The sequence below is a fragment of the Lingula anatina genome, chromosome 6, assembly GCF_051362555.1.
Source record: "Lingula anatina isolate TDL-2025a chromosome 6, LinAna3.0, whole genome shotgun sequence".
NCBI classification, from domain to species: domain Eukaryota; kingdom Metazoa; phylum Brachiopoda; class Lingulata; order Lingulida; family Lingulidae; genus Lingula; species Lingula anatina.
Window position 1 is genome coordinate 23,309,642 of NC_141772.1, and position 19,156 is coordinate 23,328,797.

Below are 19,156 nucleotides of genomic sequence, written 5' to 3' on the forward strand. Positions count from 1 at the left end.
TCACTCGAGAATAAAATATGTTTTAGCTTACTAGATGAAACAAGGCAGCAAAGCTGTCAAATGTACAGACAAAAAACAGAAAATAAAGATGCAAAATAGGTCATTTTGTCAATTTTGATGCAATAATAAATAATGCTTATAATAGCACTGTCAGTCAACACTGAATTTTAATCATGCACAACAGGTAAAATGGTCAATAACATGAGCGGACCCAGAGATATTTTCTGACAGTATTCCAAAGTATCTATTTTGATCCATCCTCCATTTTGATGGTCTTCCAACAGAAGAAAAAATAGATACCAGGCAATATAAACTTAATAACCTGACTGTCTTCCGGAAGTCCCAGAAGATGGTCTCAATCTACCCTTTCAATAAGATTACAGTTTCAGGACCATGAGAGTTCAAATTCACATGATGTAAGTCTCAATATTTGAAAAATGATGACAGTGCATAAAATAATATTACATAAGTAACATAATGTTTAAAGACATAAAAAACAATACAACTGCTTATGTGGAAAAACAGAAATGTCAGAGTCTCAGGCGGATGAGAGTTTAAAGTCACAAATGCAAGTGTTTGAGAAAAAATTATAAAGGAAAACAACAAAACTAGAAAAGCACTCCGAGAGTGCAGACCTCTGCCAAGGTAGCAATTGTTGATTATTATTGATTTTTGTCCTCTTTGGCCCACTTCTGACAGTTCCTGAAAATTTCAGCAAAATCGGTCCATAACTTTTTGAGTTATGTTGATGACAAACAGGGGTGAAAATATAACCTCCTTGGCAGAGGTAAATATAATTCCAATGAAGCTGCTATTCAAACTTTTAATTTTTCAGTTTGATATATATATATATATATATATATATATATATATATATATATATATATATATATATATATATATATATAAAACTTATTTGCAATATTAAACAAAATTTACCTGCATAATTATCACTGCTTCCTTATTATTAATCTAGCAGAGAGCTTAACCTATGGGAGTTTACAGGGAAATATCAACAAGTGTGCTTTATGTAATCTCAAATCACAAGTGTGCTTTATGTAGCCTATCAATTAGGCAAATTACTTTATAACTGAAATTAGCGAAGTGATACCCAAGGGAAATTTATAGACTGACCCTCTCAAAGGTCTTTCAGGCCCATAAGTCACAACTTAAGAAGAGCACAAAACAATAATGCACAAAATAGGAGACTACAACTTCTGATGCAATAATACATTATGTTTAACTGCACAGTCAACATCAAATTTTAATTTTGCACAACAGGTAACACCGATGAGAGTAAAAGCATAAGGCTTCAGGCCCATCAGAGTTCAAGTTTATACTTAGAAAGTGCCAGAATGAGAAAAATGAAATTTCACACAAAATTGCATTAAATTCAATAATAAATGATAACCCAATTGACCTGGCTTTCTAATTTGAACTGCATGCCAATCCTAAAAATCATACTCTTAAGTTAAATATAATAATAAATAACACAGTTTTCTTTTCATAATGTTTGCAGTAGCAGTGCAAAAAGATTATTGTCAATTTTGATGTAACATTACATAATAAATTATAGAATAATTATCACCAATTTTTGATTATTGACTATAAATAGCATGAACATGTAGAAAATTTGATTACCATCCGGCTTCATGTCCATGGGAGCTCCGAGTCCCACAATGAATATGCCAAAAAGATAATGAATATTTCACTAAAATGAATAACTTCCAGAAAAAGAAGCCCATTAGACTTCTTTTCCAACTTGGGCTGCATTTTAGTCCTGTGTTTCTTTTTTGAAAGTTTGACAATCATAATGAACACGGTTTTCCTATCATGGTCATCATGGCAGATGTGGATGATTGAATCTGACAAACTGCAATGATATGAGTTTATTTCCGTTTTGGACACTTGATTACACAATACATGATAACAAGTTTACCATCATTTTTACATAATCAACTAACAATGTTGTAAAGATGCAGGAAATATCAAACACACACTTTTACGTATCTTATTAGTTCAATAATGAGACTGTTAACATGCCTAAGAATTGAATCTGAGGAAATTTGAAAAAACAGTACAACTTCTAAAATAATGGCCCGATAACACTGATTTTCGAACTCAACCTGCATTTTTGTAAGATTGACCACTCCTGTGAGTATAATGACAATTGGCTAAGCTGTTTTTCTTATATTGTGTTATTAATGTTGCATATATGTTGAAAAAAGTGAAAAAACAGCATAAAAAAATTAAAAGAAAATGTAAAATAAAACATAACAAAAAATACCAATAAAGCTGCTATTCAAACTTTTAATCTAGCTGTACAATTACTAACATGATATGAATAACCCTATTGAGTTTGAGAATAATAAGGCACTGTTATTCATCTTTAGCATTAATGTAAGCGTTACACAAATTTTTTTTTGTAAACTTATTTTCCATATTAAATAACATTTACCTGCATAATAATCATCGATTCCTAATTATGTGACACAGTTAAGAAAGCTAAACCGATGGGACTTTACAATGAAATCTCAATGTGTGTTTATGTAATCTCATTTAATACCCACTTGAAAATTAATTAAGCAAATTATTTTATAACCCTGAAATAACTTGAAAATCAATTAAGCAAATTATTTTATAACCCTGAATTAACTGCCTACTATCCATATACATTTATTGCACCAAATAGCACTGTACTGCATTGCTTTCAAAACAGAAAACAATTACGATGGTTTTCCAACACAAGCTGCACTTCACTCTTTTCAGTAAGGTTGATTATCATAAGTAACATGGTTTTCCCTTAATCGCTATCCTGGCAGCAGTGTCCAAAATAGGGTTTTCTTTAACTTTCATGCAATATAACATAATACTTAACAGCATAATGACCATCAAATTTTTTATAAAAAAATAAAAGTATCATGGATATTCAGAAAATGTGATATGGAAAGGTCTCCAAGGACATGGAAGTTAGGGTCACACTTTCAAAATGCCAAAATGTTAACAAGAGATAACTGTACTGAAATGATTTTCTTTCCATTTTCAACACCTTTTTTTACATAAAACCATCATAACTGTCATTTTTAAATGATCAACTAGGAAAATTGTTGACATAGGAAAAATATCAATAGAACAATTTATAATGTCCAATTAGCTCCATTTGGAGATTCTGAACAAACTGAATGATTGAATCTGACGAACTGCAATGATGAGTTCCTTTCCATTTTTGATACTTTATTACACAATGCAGGATAATAGGTTTACCGTCATTTTTATATAATCAACTAACAATATTGTTAAGAAGCAGAAAATGTTAAAACAACACTTTAACATATCCAATTAGTACCGTTATGAGACTGTTAACATGCTTAAGAATTAAATCTGAAGAAAAACCACTTATATACAAAAAGGCTAATAACTTCATCAAAACTTAACTGATCAAGCTTATTTTCAAACTTGATCTGTATACTGGTCAGATTGATCACTCCTGTGAGTTGCAAGACAAAAGGCTGATTGGTTTTCCTTAAAATGCGTTATCAGTGTTGCATGTATGCTGAATAAAGGGAAAAAAACAGCATTACTTTTGTAAAAATAGTCCAATCATGCCAATTTTCAAACTTGACCTGCGTATAATAAATATTCACCAGTTCTGTAAATTTCAATCCAAGGAAAGGAAAAACATTTTTACACTTATCATGTTATCGGTGTTATAAAAGTGCTGAAAAAATTGAAAAAAAAAAAAAAAAAAAAAAAACAGGATAACTTCCATAAAAATTGCCCGATCTTGCTGATTTTCAAACTTGCCCTGTGTATTATGAATATTCATTAGTTCTGTAAGTTTCAAGCCAAATGAAAAAACAGTTTTCCACTTATTGTGTTATCAGTGCTGCATATATGCTGAAAAAAGTGAAAAAACAGCATAAATTCCCTAACAATAATCGAATCATGCTGATTTTCGAACTTGACTTGCGTATTATGAATATTTATCAGTTCTACAAGTTTCAAGCCAAAAGGTAAATTGGTTTTCCACTTATGGTGTTATCGGTGCTGCATATATGCTGAAAAATAGTGAAAAAACAGCATAAATTCCCTAAAAATGACCCAATCATGCTGATTTTCGAACTTGACCTGTGTATTATGAATATTAATCAGTTTTGTAAGTTTCAAGCCAAAAGGTAGGATGGTTTTCCACTTATCGTGTTATCGGGGTTGCATATATGCTGAAAAAAGTGAAAAAACAGCATAAATTCCCTAAAAATGACCCGATCATGCTGATTTTCGAACTTGACCTGCGTATTATGAATATTCATCAGTTCTGTAACTTTCAAGCCAAAAGGTAAAATGGTTTTTCACTTATCGTGTTATCGGTGCTGCATATATGCTGAAAAAAGTGAAAAAACAGCATAAATTCCCTAAAAGTGACCCGATCATGCTGATTTTCGAACTTGACCTGCGTATTATGAATATTCATCAGTTCTGTAAGTTTCATACCAAAAGAAAAAACAGTTTTCCATTTATCGTGTTATCGGTAAAAGTGCACGGCGACGGCGACGACGGCGACGACAGACGCAGATGATGGCTATATGTACAGACACATCTGTGTCTGTACATAAAAACATTGACAAATCTAGATTTTATGTTCTTAAAATGTTGATTAATCAGAAGCATTCTAAACAAGGAATTTTATACATTTTGCATGGACAAAGTGAATTATTTCAATCCTCTGGTGAAAATAATAATATGCTCTACAGGTCTGGCATGCATGAGGATGGGCCACTAACTTTGGTTTAATGTAAGAAAGAAATTGCACAGAAGCAGCCACAGAAATATACTTGCATGCTTTCATATGTGATGGTGTAACCATGTGTGTGTGTGCGTGTGTGTGCGTGTGTGTGTGTGTGTGTGCACGTGCATGCAATACCATGTGTATATAAGTTATACTGTGTGTGCTTGTCTGTGTGTGTACATTTGTGTGTGTGTGTGTGCATGCAATACTATACTGTGTTTGTGTGTGTGTGTGTGTGTGTGTGCGCGCGCATGCAATACTACGTGTTTATAGGTTATACTGTGTGTGTGTGTGTGTGTGTGTGTGTGTGTGCACGTGCATGCAATACCATGTGTATATAAGTTATACTGTGTGTGCTTGTCTGTGTGTGTACATTTGTGTGTGCGTGCGTGTGTGTGTGTGTGTGTGCTTGCAATGTTTTGTGTATATGTACTATACTCTGTGTGATATGTATGTTCACATGTGCATGCTTACATGTGAGTGTATGTGCGTGTCACTGGAGAGTGTACCCCCTATACTTACCTATATAATACATGCTGACTGAGACAAGCACACAGAAGAAACATCACACAACACTTGAATATCAAATCCATCCTCAAGTTCTGAAACACAGTCATTATAGCACAGTTAATACCAATATGGCTGGAACAAACACTGAATATCACTATCAACTCAGGACTTTCTTTTTCAATAATTTTACAAGAATTTTCATTAAATTCAAGACTTGTAAAAAGAATTCAGGTTTTTTTAGTGAAGCATGTCTTTATTTAGAATTATAAAAAAAATCAATATGCTAGTATGGAAAAAATTAAGAAAAAAATCAACTTTGTCTGAAACATACGTACCAAAATTTATCTTAAATATGATAAGATTGAGGTTTACATTATGGAAGTTCTGAAACAACTCAAGTACTGACTCAGATAGATCAGCAGTTACTTACCTGGACAAGTATAATGACTACAATGAGATTCAGCGGGATCCGGAAACAGTTCATTATAGTAGCACGAGCTGAGAAGGGAAAAAAACATCAAAATAAACTTCTTTCGTTGACAAAGTAAGATCATATTTGTTTTCTCCAATGAATATAAAATTGTAAATTGACAACATCACATTCCTAAGAAATTAATGCACAACTAGAAAAGCACTCCGAGAGAGCAGACCTCCGCCAAGGCAGCGATTTTTGATTATTATTGATTATTGATTGATTATTGATCCGGATCACCACCCAAAACTAATCACTTCTAAGTTAACCCATTCCCCACCTACCTTGAAAATTTCATCAAAATTGGTCCATAACTTTTGGAGTTATGTTGATGACAAACAGACAGACAGAAAGACAGGGGTGAAAACATAACCTCCTTGGCGGAGGTAATAAATGAAGCAAACAGTCTACAAATTTAAGTGACCAAAGCAGAACTATTTTTCGTCCAAATGTGCTTACTTTCCTCAGGGACATACTTCCCCCTCATAGTCCCCAGGGAGGGCCAAAACAACCCCACACACACCTCAAATACCAGGAAACCAATGAAGATTACAAGCTGGTTCTAGAATCAGAAATTTTACCATTAGTTTTAGATAATAGGATATAAATAGCATTACTTCAATTACCGTATTGTTACACCTATAACTTATGTTTGAGCAAAAGCATCATTTTCTATTTCAGTATCAGCTTTTTTCCAACATAGCAAGCAGTGCAATGTAATTGGAATAACATGAATTCCTTCAACATGGTATTAAAATTTGTACATGATATAAATATATATTAGGCTAATTCATTCTTTGTGAAATACATTAACTGCTTTAAGTTGCAAGAAATAAATATAAATATTACACTCTTGTACTAGCTGAAGAGTTTAGATGTCTATCATAGAATGTAAGCCTATGGATCTTTCTTAACATTTCTTAATATTTAAGATGTTCCTGAGAGAGGAGAGGGAAAGGATTGGACTTGCTAGTACTACACTTACCCCCGGACACACTATAGGTGTACACAGAGCTACAGCTGATATGAATAACACAGGTCTGAAATAAAAAAGTTATACATAACAATATTATTTACTAATAGCCAAATAATTGTCTTGTATTGATAAAGAAGATTTTCCACTCAAATTTTAATTAAAAATTGCATTAAAATTAGCTGCATTAAACAAGTCAGAAAAAGGACACTTACAATGACATGTACTGATACAGGCAATTCCAAACCTTTTTACACTCAGTAACAACTTGCCCCTCGGTTAATTTTACCACACCTTACATTTAAAAAATCAAAAACAAAAGCTAATGCCATGGAATAGCCATTCAAAACAAGAGAGATAAAAACATACCTCATGAATGACTCAATGGAGGTCCATCTACATAGTATCTTAAATAGAGATGACCCAATCATAATAGCAATCTGAAATAAAGAAACAGACATCAGCGAGTGTTACAGCTATGGAAATGTGAAGTTTCAACAAATCTGTATTTGTGACATAATCAAACACACTTATTCAAAAATATTTTTGTAAGTAAAGCAAAGGGTTTTTCCACAATTAATGATGAATATGGATCACTCATACTTATAAAGAGCAGTTCCACCAAGCAGTAAGACTGAAATATATTACCAACTGTTGAATAACAGCATAAGCAGCAGTATTGTGCCATGCATTACTAGTTTGATCGAATTTTACAAACTTAAGGGACAGATAAGTAGGTCAATTTACAACAAGAAATCAAGAAACTTGAAGAATAAAATCTAGTAGAAATCTTTTCACATGCATTATTGGGAATCAAGGCTTACTTCAAATATAACTTTAAACAAATAAAATTAATTGTCCATGGGGGACCATACCATAAATGCTGCAAAGATATACCCATGTGGTATAGCCCCTCTGTGCCCCTCTACAGTGACGTCTTCCTCCTCTAGGAGTCTCCTGCTGGCCACACTGGACGCTGTTGTGGCCACAGGGGTCAGTGCGGGCGTCCACTCCAGGACAAAGGTGTACATGGACCCCTCAAAGAGAGACTGGATCACACCCAGGCATAATATCTTGCGGTCTGAAGGGAAGGATGGATTAGAATGTACTGTTTTGTAACATATGATAAACTGAATGTTGTTAAATAGCCAGATGAAAAAAAAATATAAATAATACAAAAAAAAAAAAATAATAATAATAATGATAACAAGGCAGCAAAGCTGTCAAATGTACAGACAAAAAACAGAAAATAAAGATGCAAAATAGGTCATTTTGTCAATTTTGATGCAATAATAAATAATGCTTATAATAGCACTGTCAGTCAACACTGAATTTTAATCATGCACAACAGATACCATGGTCAATAACAGGAGCGAACCCAGAGATATTTTCTGACAGTATTCCAAAGTATCTATGTTGATCCATCCTCCATTTTGATGGTCTTCCAACAGAAAAAAATAGATACCAGTCAATATAAACTTAATAACCTGACCGTCTTCCGGAAGACCCAGAAGATGGTCTCAATCCACCCCTTCAGTAAGATTACAGTTTCAGGACCATGAGAGTTCAAATTCTCATGATGAAAGTCTCAATATTTGAAAAATGATGACAGTGCATAAAATAATATTACATAATGTTTAAAGACATAAAAAACAATACAACTGCTTATGTGGAAATATAGAAAATGTGCAGAGCCTCAGGCAGATGAGAGTTAAAAGTCACAAATGCCAGTGTTTGAGAAAAAATTAAAAAGGAAAACATAACAAAACTAGAAAAGCACTCCAAGAGCGCAGACCTCTGCCAAGACAGCAATTGTTGATTATTATTGATTGATTATTGATCCGGACCACCACCAAAAACTAATCATTGTCCTCCTTGCCCACTTCTGACAGTTCCTGAAAATTTCATCAAAATCGGTCTGTAACTTTTTGAGTTATGTTGATGACAGACAAACAGGGGTGAAAACATAACCTCCTTGGCAGAGGTAAATATAATTCCAATGATGCTGCCATTCAAACTTTTAATCTTTTTTGATATATATATATATATATATATATATATATATATATATATATATATATATATATATATATATATATATATATATATAACTTATTTGCAATATTAAACAAAATTTACCTGCATAATTATCACTGCTTACTTATTATTAATCTAGCAGAGAGCTTAACCTTTGGGAGTTTACAGGGAAATATCAACAAGTGTGCTTTATGTAATCTCATTTAATGGCCTATTAATGACTTTATAACTCTGAACTTAGCTAAGTGATACCCAAGGGAAATTTACAGACTGACCCTCTCAAAGATCTTTCAGGCCCATAAGTCACATCTTAAGAAAAGCACATAACAATAATGCACAAAATAGGAGACTACCAATTCTGATGCAATAATACATATGTTTAACTGCACAGTCAACATCAAATTTTAATTATGCACAACAGGTAACACCAACGAAAGTAAAAGCATAAGGCTTCAGGCCCTTCAGAGTTCAAGTTTATACTTTGAGAGTGCCAGAATGAGAAAAATGAAAATTTCACACAAAATTGCATGAATTCAATGATGAAAGATAACCCAATTGAGCTGGCTTTCTAATTTGAACTGCATGCCAATCCTAAAAATCATACTTGTAAGTTAAAAATAATAATAAGTAACACAGTTTTCTTTTCATAATGTTTGCAGTAGCAGTGCAAAAAAGTTTTTGTCAATTTTGATGTAACATTACATAATAAATTATATAATAATTATCACCAATTTTTTATTATTGACTATAAATAGCATGGGCATTTAGAAAATTTGATTACTATTCGGCTTCATGTCCATGGGAGCTACAAGTCCCACAATGAATATGCCAACACGATAATAATGAATTTTTCACTAAAATGTATAACTTCCAGAAAAAGAAGCCAATTAGACTGCTTTTCCAACTCAGGCTGCATTTTAGTCCTGTGTTTCTTTTTTGAAACTTTGACAGTCATAAGTAACACGGTTTTCCCATAATGGTCATCATGGCAGCAGCACCAAAAATTGTGTTTTCTTCTATTTTGATGCAACATTACATAATGCTTAACAGCATAATGACCATCAATTTTTAATAATAATATATACGTATCATGGATTTTTAGAAAATGTGACTAGCATGGGTCTTCAAGCCCGTGGAGGTTCTAAGTCACACCTTGAAAATGCCAATATGTGAAAAATGAAATTTTCACAAAAAACTGTTTAACTGCCAGAAAAATTTACCAAACAGACTACATTTCCTACTGAAGCTGTATTTTAGTCCCATGTTTCTTTCCTGTAAGTTTGAGAACAGTAAGTGACATGATTTTCCTTAAGTGCTCATCATGGGAGCAGTGCCCAAAATAGGGGTTTCTTCAAATTTTAATGTAACATTACATAATGTTTAACAGCATAATGACCATCTATTTTTAATAATAAAATATAAGTAACATGGACATTCAGAAAATGTGACAAGCAAAGGTCTTCAGGATCACAGAACTTCAAAGTCACACCTTGAAAATGCCAATATGTGAAAAATTTAATTTTCACAAAAAACTGTTTAACTGCCAGAAAAAATTACCAAACAGACTGCATTGCCTACTGAAGCTGTATTTTAGTCCCATGTTTCTTTCCTGTAAGTTTGAGAACAGTAAGTGACATGATTTTCCTTAAATGGTCATCATGGGAGCAGTGCCCAAAATAGGGGTTTCTTCAAATTTTGATGCAATATTACATAATGTTTAACAGCATAATGACCATCTATTTTTAATAATAAAATATTAGTATCATGGATATTCAGAAAATGTGACTAGCAAAGGTCTTCAGGCCCATGGAACTTCAAAGTCACATCTTGAAAATGCCAAAATGTAAACAAGACAGCACTGTTCTGAAATGTTTTTTTTTCCATTCTTAACAATTTTTTAACATGAAACAAAATTAACAGTTTACTGCCATTTTTATATGACCAACTAAGAAAATTGATGAGATGGGAAAAATATCAATAGAACAGTATTAAATGTCCAATTTCCTCCATTCTGAGATTCTGAACATAGTGGATGGTTGAATCTGACAAACTGCAATGATATGTGTTTATTTCCATTTTTGACAATTCATTTCACAATACACGATAACAAGTTTACCATCATTTTTACATAATCAACTAACAATGTTGTAAAGATGCAGGAAATGTCAAAAAAACACTTTTACATATCTTATTAGTTCAATAATGAGACTATTAACATGCCTAAGAATTGAATCAGAGAAAATGTGAAAAAAAAGCATAACTTCCCTAAAAATGACCCAATCATGCTGATTTTCGAACTTGACCTGCGTATTATAAATATTCATCAGTTCTGTAAGTTTCAAACCAAAAGGTAAAACTGTTTTCCACTTATCGTGTTTACGGTGTTGCATATATGCTGAAAAAAGTGAAAAAAAAGCAAAACTTCCCTAAAAATGACCTGATCATGCTGATTTTCGAACTTGACCTGCGTATTATACAAATTCATCAGTTCTGTAAGTTTCAAACCAAAAGGTAAAACAGTTTTCCACTTATCGTGTTTACGGTGTTGCATATATGCTGAAAAAAGTATTAAATGTCCAATTTCCTCCATTCTGAGATTCTGAACATAGTGGATGGTTGAATCTGACAAACTGCAATGATATGTGTTTATTTCCATTTTTGACAATTCATTTCACAATACACGATAACAAGTTTACCATCATTTTTACATAATCAACTAACAATGTTGTAAAGATGCAGGAAATGTCAAAAAAACACTTTTACATATCTTATTAGTTCAATAATGAGACTATTAACATGCCTAAGAATTGAATCAGAGAAAATGTGAAAAAAAAGCATAACTTCCCTAAAAATGACCCAATCATGCTGATTTTCGAACTTGACCTGCGTATTATAAATATTCATCAGTTCTGTAAGTTTCAAACCAAAAGGTAAAACTGTTTTCCACTTATCGTGTTTACGGTGTTGCATATATGCTGAAAAAAGTGAAAAAACAGCATAACTTCCCTAAAAATGGCCCAATCATGCTGATTTTCGAACTTGACCTGAATATTATGAATATTCATCAGTTCTGTAAGTTTCAAGTCAAAACGTAAATCCGTTTTCCACTTATCGTGTTTACGGTAAAAGTGCACGCCAACGGCAACGGCAACGGCAACGGCGACGACAGACGCAGGTGACGGCTACATGTACAGACACATCTGTGTCTGTACATAATAAAAATTATAATAACTAAATACTTGTACTGCTTGTTATATTTATGTAAACTTCACTTCATGTCAGTAACAAGATATTCTGTTTAAATACACCAAGACTGTAGCGTTCACTCATATCCTACCTGATTTGATAGATTTGATAGCACTAACAAACGAAGTGCGCACGTTGACAGCAGAGTCCCCATAGTTTTCGGACCAGGTAAATATGATCACCACACACATGATAGCCAGGACAGTCAAGGACACATCAAAGGGAGCTCTGAAAGATGATTATAATGTGGGCTTGAAAAACAAACTCCAAAAGGATTTTATCTAATTTGGAATTAACATGGAAACTTTCTTGCTATATTGTTCCAACAACAGTTTGTTAATGTAAAATTAAAAATCAAACTCAGATTGTGAAACTAAAAATTGTTACAAATGTCTGAAAAGGTTAATGATAAGAAAGTGATGATTTTTTTCTTTTTTTCCAAAACTTACTTTATCGCCTTTTTAAAATTACCATTCATTTTTGCAAACAGTAACAATACGGAGCCAGTTTTATCATGAATCAGGAACACTTCTTTCAAAAAAAAAAAGACTCAAATCATTATGGTCAAACAGATCATAAACGTAAACTTTAGTAAGATTTTGTTGTTATGACTCTCATTATTTGCACCTACACAAAACCAAAGCTGTCAGCGAAGAATTGTGCCACAAATCCAGCCAAGATGGCCACCAAGGAGTTCCCCAGGGTGGCGTGCGAAAATAAGGTTCCGAGAAGATCCTGACTAAATCCTCTCTGAAAGACAATAAGACAGAATACGTCCAATACACAGAAATTAATTCAAATGTGGATATAGTGTCAACATTTAGCAGCAACCTGTAAGCCTGCAATACTGAATAAATGAACTTGACCTTAATATAGTCTCAGTGTATTAAAATATCACTGCATCAGTGACTAGCTGAAATTCTTGTGAGGATACCACCACAGTATCAAAATACATGTAACAATAGTTCAACTTACCAGACTGAGTAAGTTGAACTATCGTTTCATGTTTGAATATCTGCACCAAAGACACACAGGACCTAACACAATGGCATGATTGACTTTGTATTTCAAGGTTTTAATATGTATCAAATGGTTTTACAATGTTTCGACTTAAAGGACTACTTTTATGCCCTGGCCTACCTTATTGTGTTCATACACCAGCCAGGATTCAAAAGCACTATATAATATGGACGTAGCTGTACCTCCTAGTAGCCGACCAATCATAAGGATCCAGAAATTGCCAAAGTGCTGAAATATAACAATATAAAAATTAACATTAAGACAGAAGAGTGAATATGGACATCTGTATTCATAACATACTGATTCAAACTAGGCTATTTTTTCCACCCAAAATATCTTTTTCCATCTGTGCCAGTTGTATAAAGTAAAAGAACCTTACAAAAATTTATTTAGAAAAATTGGGCAATATAAGTAGTTCTTGTTCAATAAGGGATCCATAAATAACCAAGCAATACATACAATATGACAACTAAAATAATTATATGGTATATCACATTTTAAAAAATACACAATGTTTGTCAAAATGACATAAAACGCCATGGTCTGTTTCGCAATATGCAGGCATAATTTGAAGGTTGCACAATGACATAACAGACACTGAGAGCAAATACTATAAATTTTTGACAGAAAACTCTCAGACCAGCAGTTACGGAACATTTGCTGTATCAAATGACTTTTTACCAGACTGACTGTAAATTCAAAATGGCAGCTCTTAAAATTGGATCAACTGAAGACAAATTTCTACTGGTCTTGGGAATTTTTGGTCTTTATTAGGGACTGAAAATTTTACCAAAAGGCTGTCCAAATGATTTTATCTTTGGCTTGGAAGAATATCATAGGTTGTTTTCAGAGAGATTTAGATCGATCTAAAGATTAAGTTTTAGATCGACCTAACTCCCTGGGGGTTCACGCTAAATTGCAGTCAGCCGAGCGGGCACCATAGTTAATTACCCCCTTACAGCTTTTAGTAGGCGGGACAGACGCTTAAGCCGGCCAAGCTGACAGTAATCTAGTGAGACTCCCCACAGGGATAGATCGATCTAAAAATCTATGGAAATGTGGTGCTAGTGATACTAATAATAATAATCTTTATTGGAATATTGCAATCCAAAGGTACATATATATACTTTATATATTTATTTATTTAAATGAAATTTATTTAAGTCAGAGAAGACTGGTCATTTTTTTTTTTTTTTTTTGCCCTGTTGCACTCTATAGACGCTCTCACCTCCCTGGGGAGGATACAGCCCGCCTGCCATATCAGGTGCTCAGAAGTGTTATACAACAGATTAAAATGCAAAATATCATATTCATATTATAAAGCATTTACTAGTAATAAGTCATGCTGGTATACTTCAATACTAATGAATCATATATATGTGACATATACTTTTGGAACCAAAATTGTAGTGCTTCACAGCTAAATATTTAAGTGAATTTCAAGTCTCCATATATTTTTAGGAATAGAAAAGCTGCTGGAAATGGAAAAGAAATGGCGATTGGTTTCATTCTGGCCTGGTGATAGGACCTGTGAGTGGCGCCACCTACCTTAGTGACACACGCCATACCATAGAGCACACCATACAGGATACAGTTGGCTCGCCTTCCACTAGAAATAAAGTAAATATCAGGGTCAATACCTTAAATATTATATATACCACAATGTCTTTTTTCTTTAACCAAAGAATTTTTTTTTCAAAAAGACACTGTACTGAAATATTATAATTACTATTTGAATTTGGTAATCTCATCTCTCTTCAATAAAAATATGAGAAAACACCCCATCAAAGAAAAACAAAATTGTCCTTTTTTGAAGTTGTTTAAGCAAGGAAATACTAGCAGATGGATCTTATTTAATAAAGGTAGCTTTTCCTTTGGCTCAATGCAGTTAAAATGATCTAAAGTGGAGAGAGAGAGAGAGAGAGAGAGAGAGAGAGAGAGAGAGAGGGTGGGGGGTAAGGGGGAGGGGAGGGGTACAGCTATAGTAGACAGCATGACAGAAGACTTACTACTTGTCAGCAAATGAACCGACCACAGTCCCAAAGATCATACTGGCGCCAAAGCCTGCCACGAAGAGCACCTCAATGTCGTGAGTGCTCATTCCATAGTGCTGATACAGGGCGTACACATGGGGTCCCTGCAGCCAGTCCCCAGCTGAAACATAACAACATCAACCATGTTACCAGGCATGATAATAACTTTTTAAAATAAAATAATAAAACAAGCTCATTTTTTAACTCGAGCTGTATTTTGTAAATATTCATCAGTTCTGGTAAAAAGTAAAACCTTTTTTTCCACTTATCATGTTATCTCTGAATCGGCAATGGCGACGACAGCAACAACAGACACAGGTGACGGCTAAATGTGTTAGTAGACATATCTGTGTCTGTGCTTTAACAAGGCGTCAAAATGTCATCAGAACAAATCAAGGCCCTCTTGTCCTCACTCCTCCTGACCCTCTGGTTGTAGATCTTAGGATAAACAGATGTCTCCCAAAGAAACAAAATCTGAAGGGCACCTGTTAAGATTCTCTATTACAAGGAGAGGGAACAGGAGAGACAAGAAAGGTGGTCCCGATCCTGCCATATTGACACTTTTATCAAAGGGTGACAGCATTTTATTTTTTTAATGATTAAAACTGGTTTAATGGTGCCAAACCAATGCCACACATTCAGGTGATAAGAGAAGAGCATAACAGGTCATCTTCATGGCTGTTTTTTTTTTTTTTTTTTTTTTTTTTGTAATTCAGTTATTAAAACTTGTTGATGAAATTTTGGTTCTGTTTTGAGATTACATTAATTTTATGCGTTTGGGTAACAGGGTCCACTTCCAACAATATAACTATTTGACAAAATAAGTGGAAATAACTTTAAAATATGTTTGCTACCTGAATGTAATGAAATCTAATTATGATTGGCATGTTGTGTAATATTTTTTTACCTATGGTTCGGGGTAGTCGGGTAAAAACCTTATTTAACTGGTTATAATAGATTGGCAAAACTGCATGGAATACGTATGTAACAAAGGGCAAAAATAGCAGTCTTGGATGAAGTGTTTAGATGAAGAAGAATGTACTGTATGTAGAATTGCAGTTTATCCAAATGGTACTGTAACTTGAAAAATTAACTAAATGACGGCATATATTTCATATTTTTAAATATGAATATATAATATGAATGTACATATTAATATATGTTTAAATATCTGAAAATGTTCCCTTCTTATGTATGTTTTTTAGCCAAATACCTGATTTTTTATTACAAAATCAATGGCAAATTGAAAATAAAATATTGCATGTAACATTTTATATATTACTTTTCTTAAAAAGAAAAACAAACTTAACCTCACTGCTAATATATATACTGATGCGGTTATGGGTTCACTTAATTATACATTCCATTCCTACCCATACCTCGTATAATATGAGCATATTAATAATTAATGCCAGTTAAACCAACCTTTACCATCAATTATACACTAACCTATCCCATACAATGTGGAGATCAATGTATAGCTTCATAACAATATGCCAAGTTGTGATAGATCATTTTAACTGCATTGAGCCACCAGAAAAGCTACCCTATGTTTAACTTCTGTACTAGTACGCATATAAAATCAAGGACCTAAACTTCTTTTAACATATTGACAATTTGACCTAGAAATGACTCCACCCCCTTTTTCTATTGGAGTCGCACACAAGCATACACGCATGCACCCACATACACTGTAGGTTCTAATTTATCATGATAGCCCTGACATTTACTGTGTGAAGATTTTTGTTCTCTTTAAAATTCCTCTTTGCACGACAGAGTTAAAAGCAGGTTTATCAGACGTCACCTTGCAATATATTAAGAAAGCAAAAACTTACAGAGCATGCTGGTATGAGCTCTAAATCATTCTACAATATGACATCAGTTCAAGATTAAATCAGGTTGTCAAAAATCCCTTTTTACATACACTCATTGAAACTTTATCGCTTAAAGATTTAAAGTCAAACTTTTGCCACAAACCCAACCATACACAATGATTTATGATCAAGTCTTTCAATTCAGCTTTGATTTAGGTAAAGAATGCCACGAACTGGTAGTATTAAAGTTGTTATACATATAATTTTATTTTGTATGAGACCCCCATCAGTGTGTTATTTAAATGCATTACCTCAGGGTAAGCTCTCATATATTATACATTTTCATATCCATATACCAACATTTTAATGCAATGGAATATGCACTGGCTCTGGGCCATTTTTACCTGTTTTTCATATTGTTCACTTGCATGCATAATTATCTTATTATCTGGCAAGATAAAATACGAGATAAATAAAGAATCAAGTACCAGTAACCTGCTCACTTCATCTAGATCTTAACAGTTCAAGATCCAAAAGAAAAGAATCAAGCACCCATGCAAACAGAGGGATCGAGTTATCATAGTTATCAGTTTAAAAAATCTGGCTATGACTGTCACAGGATGATTATTCACACTTCATTTACTGAACCGTGAAATTATCTGGGACTGCTTTATGGAATAACTTTTTTCAAAAAATAAGCATTTTTTGCTGCCCCCCCCCCCTCTCTCTCTCACACACACACACACACGCACACGTACATTGAGGAAGCTTAAAAACTGAAAATCCAGCTATTTCTCAATACTCACCCATAGCCAGCATGTAGACCACGAGATAGGTGAGCTGAAAACTTCTAAACGCCGCATCCCCCGATGCCGTGGTGTCAGAGCGAGTGTATAGAAACAACACAACACAAATCACCACCAACACCCACAGGCTCGCCACGAAAATACTCATCTTTGGCGCGGCCCGCTAGCGCCAGAATAACCCCGACTGGACAGCAGATGAAACAGTGCAGATCTCTGGCTGTTCTAGTCGCCGAATGCTGCTAGTTTTGCTCTCTAAACGAGTTAATTTAGTTTCAGGTGCTTCTCTGCTTGGCTGTGATAGTCGGTGTGGGTAAAAATAGGTCACGGATGTTCGATTTATACATACCGTCACACCTAACACAATGGCCGGTTGTTCAGCGCTGTCGCAATTTCCCTCCCACGGGTTTTAATACCTATGACTGGAAACTATGACAAGGCCCACCAAACAAACCAGTATAAAAAAATGACTTAATTAAAAAAGGAATAAAACTTGTATCTGAGTGCAAGGTTGGATGAAGAAATGCTGCTTATAACTGCTTATAACCCCAGGAAAAATTATTTTGGCGTATCTAGGTAATATTTTCTTAAACAAATACTAGTCAAATAGTCCAATATTCCAGGATGTTACACTTAACGCGATAAAAAGTTTCTCTTTAAAAGGAGGTATTAAAATTAGGGAATGAATATGATCTGGGAATGGGTCTGAAGTTAAGGAAGCAAAGATTAAAATCTCGGAAGGTAGGATTTCTTTATAAATGAGAAACTGTTTAAACGCATACAACTGCAGGGCCGTAGCCTGAGCAAAATGCCAGGGGGGGGGGGGGCAGTAAACGGACACGAGGGGGCAAAGCCCCCGAGGGGGGAGGGGGTGTCCCCCTCCCACGGTGTGGAAAATTTTTAAAAACTGTATGTATAATACTGCATTCTGGTGCATTTTAACTTTTATTTATTGCTCAATCAGAAGTCAGAAATTGTGGGTTCATTTTGCCATAAGTACAGTCATTTTTTCAACACAACACGCCAATTGGACTTCATTTCCTAAGGGGGGTGAGCTTTCTGGCATGAACTGAGTTGGCTAAAAACAGTACACCTTTGTAAACAGATTGTTGAATGATTGTCTAGTGGCCATGAGTGCATTTTCTCACAGAATTGATACCAACTTTGCAATTATTTTTTTTTACCTTTGCGATTATTATTTTTGCACCTCAAATCCCGGGGGGGGGGGGGGGGGGGGGGGGGGGCAGCTGCCCCCCCCCCGTCCCCCCGGAGGCTACGGCCCTGTCCTCTGTATAAATAATAAAAGTTTCTGTACTCCTCCTGGATCTAAAAAAAACAAGGCAGCAAAGCTGTCAAATGTACAGACAAAAAACAGAAAATAAAGATGCAAAAAAGGTCATTTTGTCAATTTTGATGCAATAATAAATAATGCTTATAATAGCACTGTCAGTCAACACTGAAT

General features: G+C 34.1%; 1 protein-coding gene across 2 annotated transcripts in view; it reads right to left on the minus strand.

Annotated features, from left to right (window-relative positions):
* Positions 1-18,040, minus strand: part of LOC106179301 (solute carrier family 61 member 1-like) — a 23,191-nt gene extending 5,151 nt beyond the window's left edge. For both annotated transcript variants that reach the window (XM_087015220.1, XM_087015221.1), the window contains exons 1-12: positions 17,698-18,040; positions 15,054-15,198; positions 14,593-14,653; positions 13,165-13,272; positions 12,656-12,774; positions 12,116-12,252; positions 7,617-7,822; positions 7,111-7,181; positions 6,754-6,808; positions 6,228-6,330; positions 5,727-5,794; positions 5,309-5,388 (exon numbers count right to left, since the gene is read on the minus strand). In XM_087015220.1, coding sequence (XP_086871346.1) covers positions 5,309-5,388; positions 5,727-5,794; positions 6,228-6,330; positions 6,754-6,808; positions 7,111-7,181; positions 7,617-7,822; positions 12,116-12,252; positions 12,656-12,774; positions 13,165-13,272; positions 14,593-14,653; positions 15,054-15,198; positions 17,698-17,845 — 1,301 coding nt within the window. In that variant the 5' untranslated portion in view covers positions 17,846-18,040. The remainder of the gene's footprint in view (positions 1-5,308; positions 5,389-5,726; positions 5,795-6,227; positions 6,331-6,753; positions 6,809-7,110; positions 7,182-7,616; positions 7,823-12,115; positions 12,253-12,655; positions 12,775-13,164; positions 13,273-14,592; positions 14,654-15,053; positions 15,199-17,697) is intronic.
* Between the last annotated feature and the right edge of the window lie 1,116 nt (positions 18,041-19,156).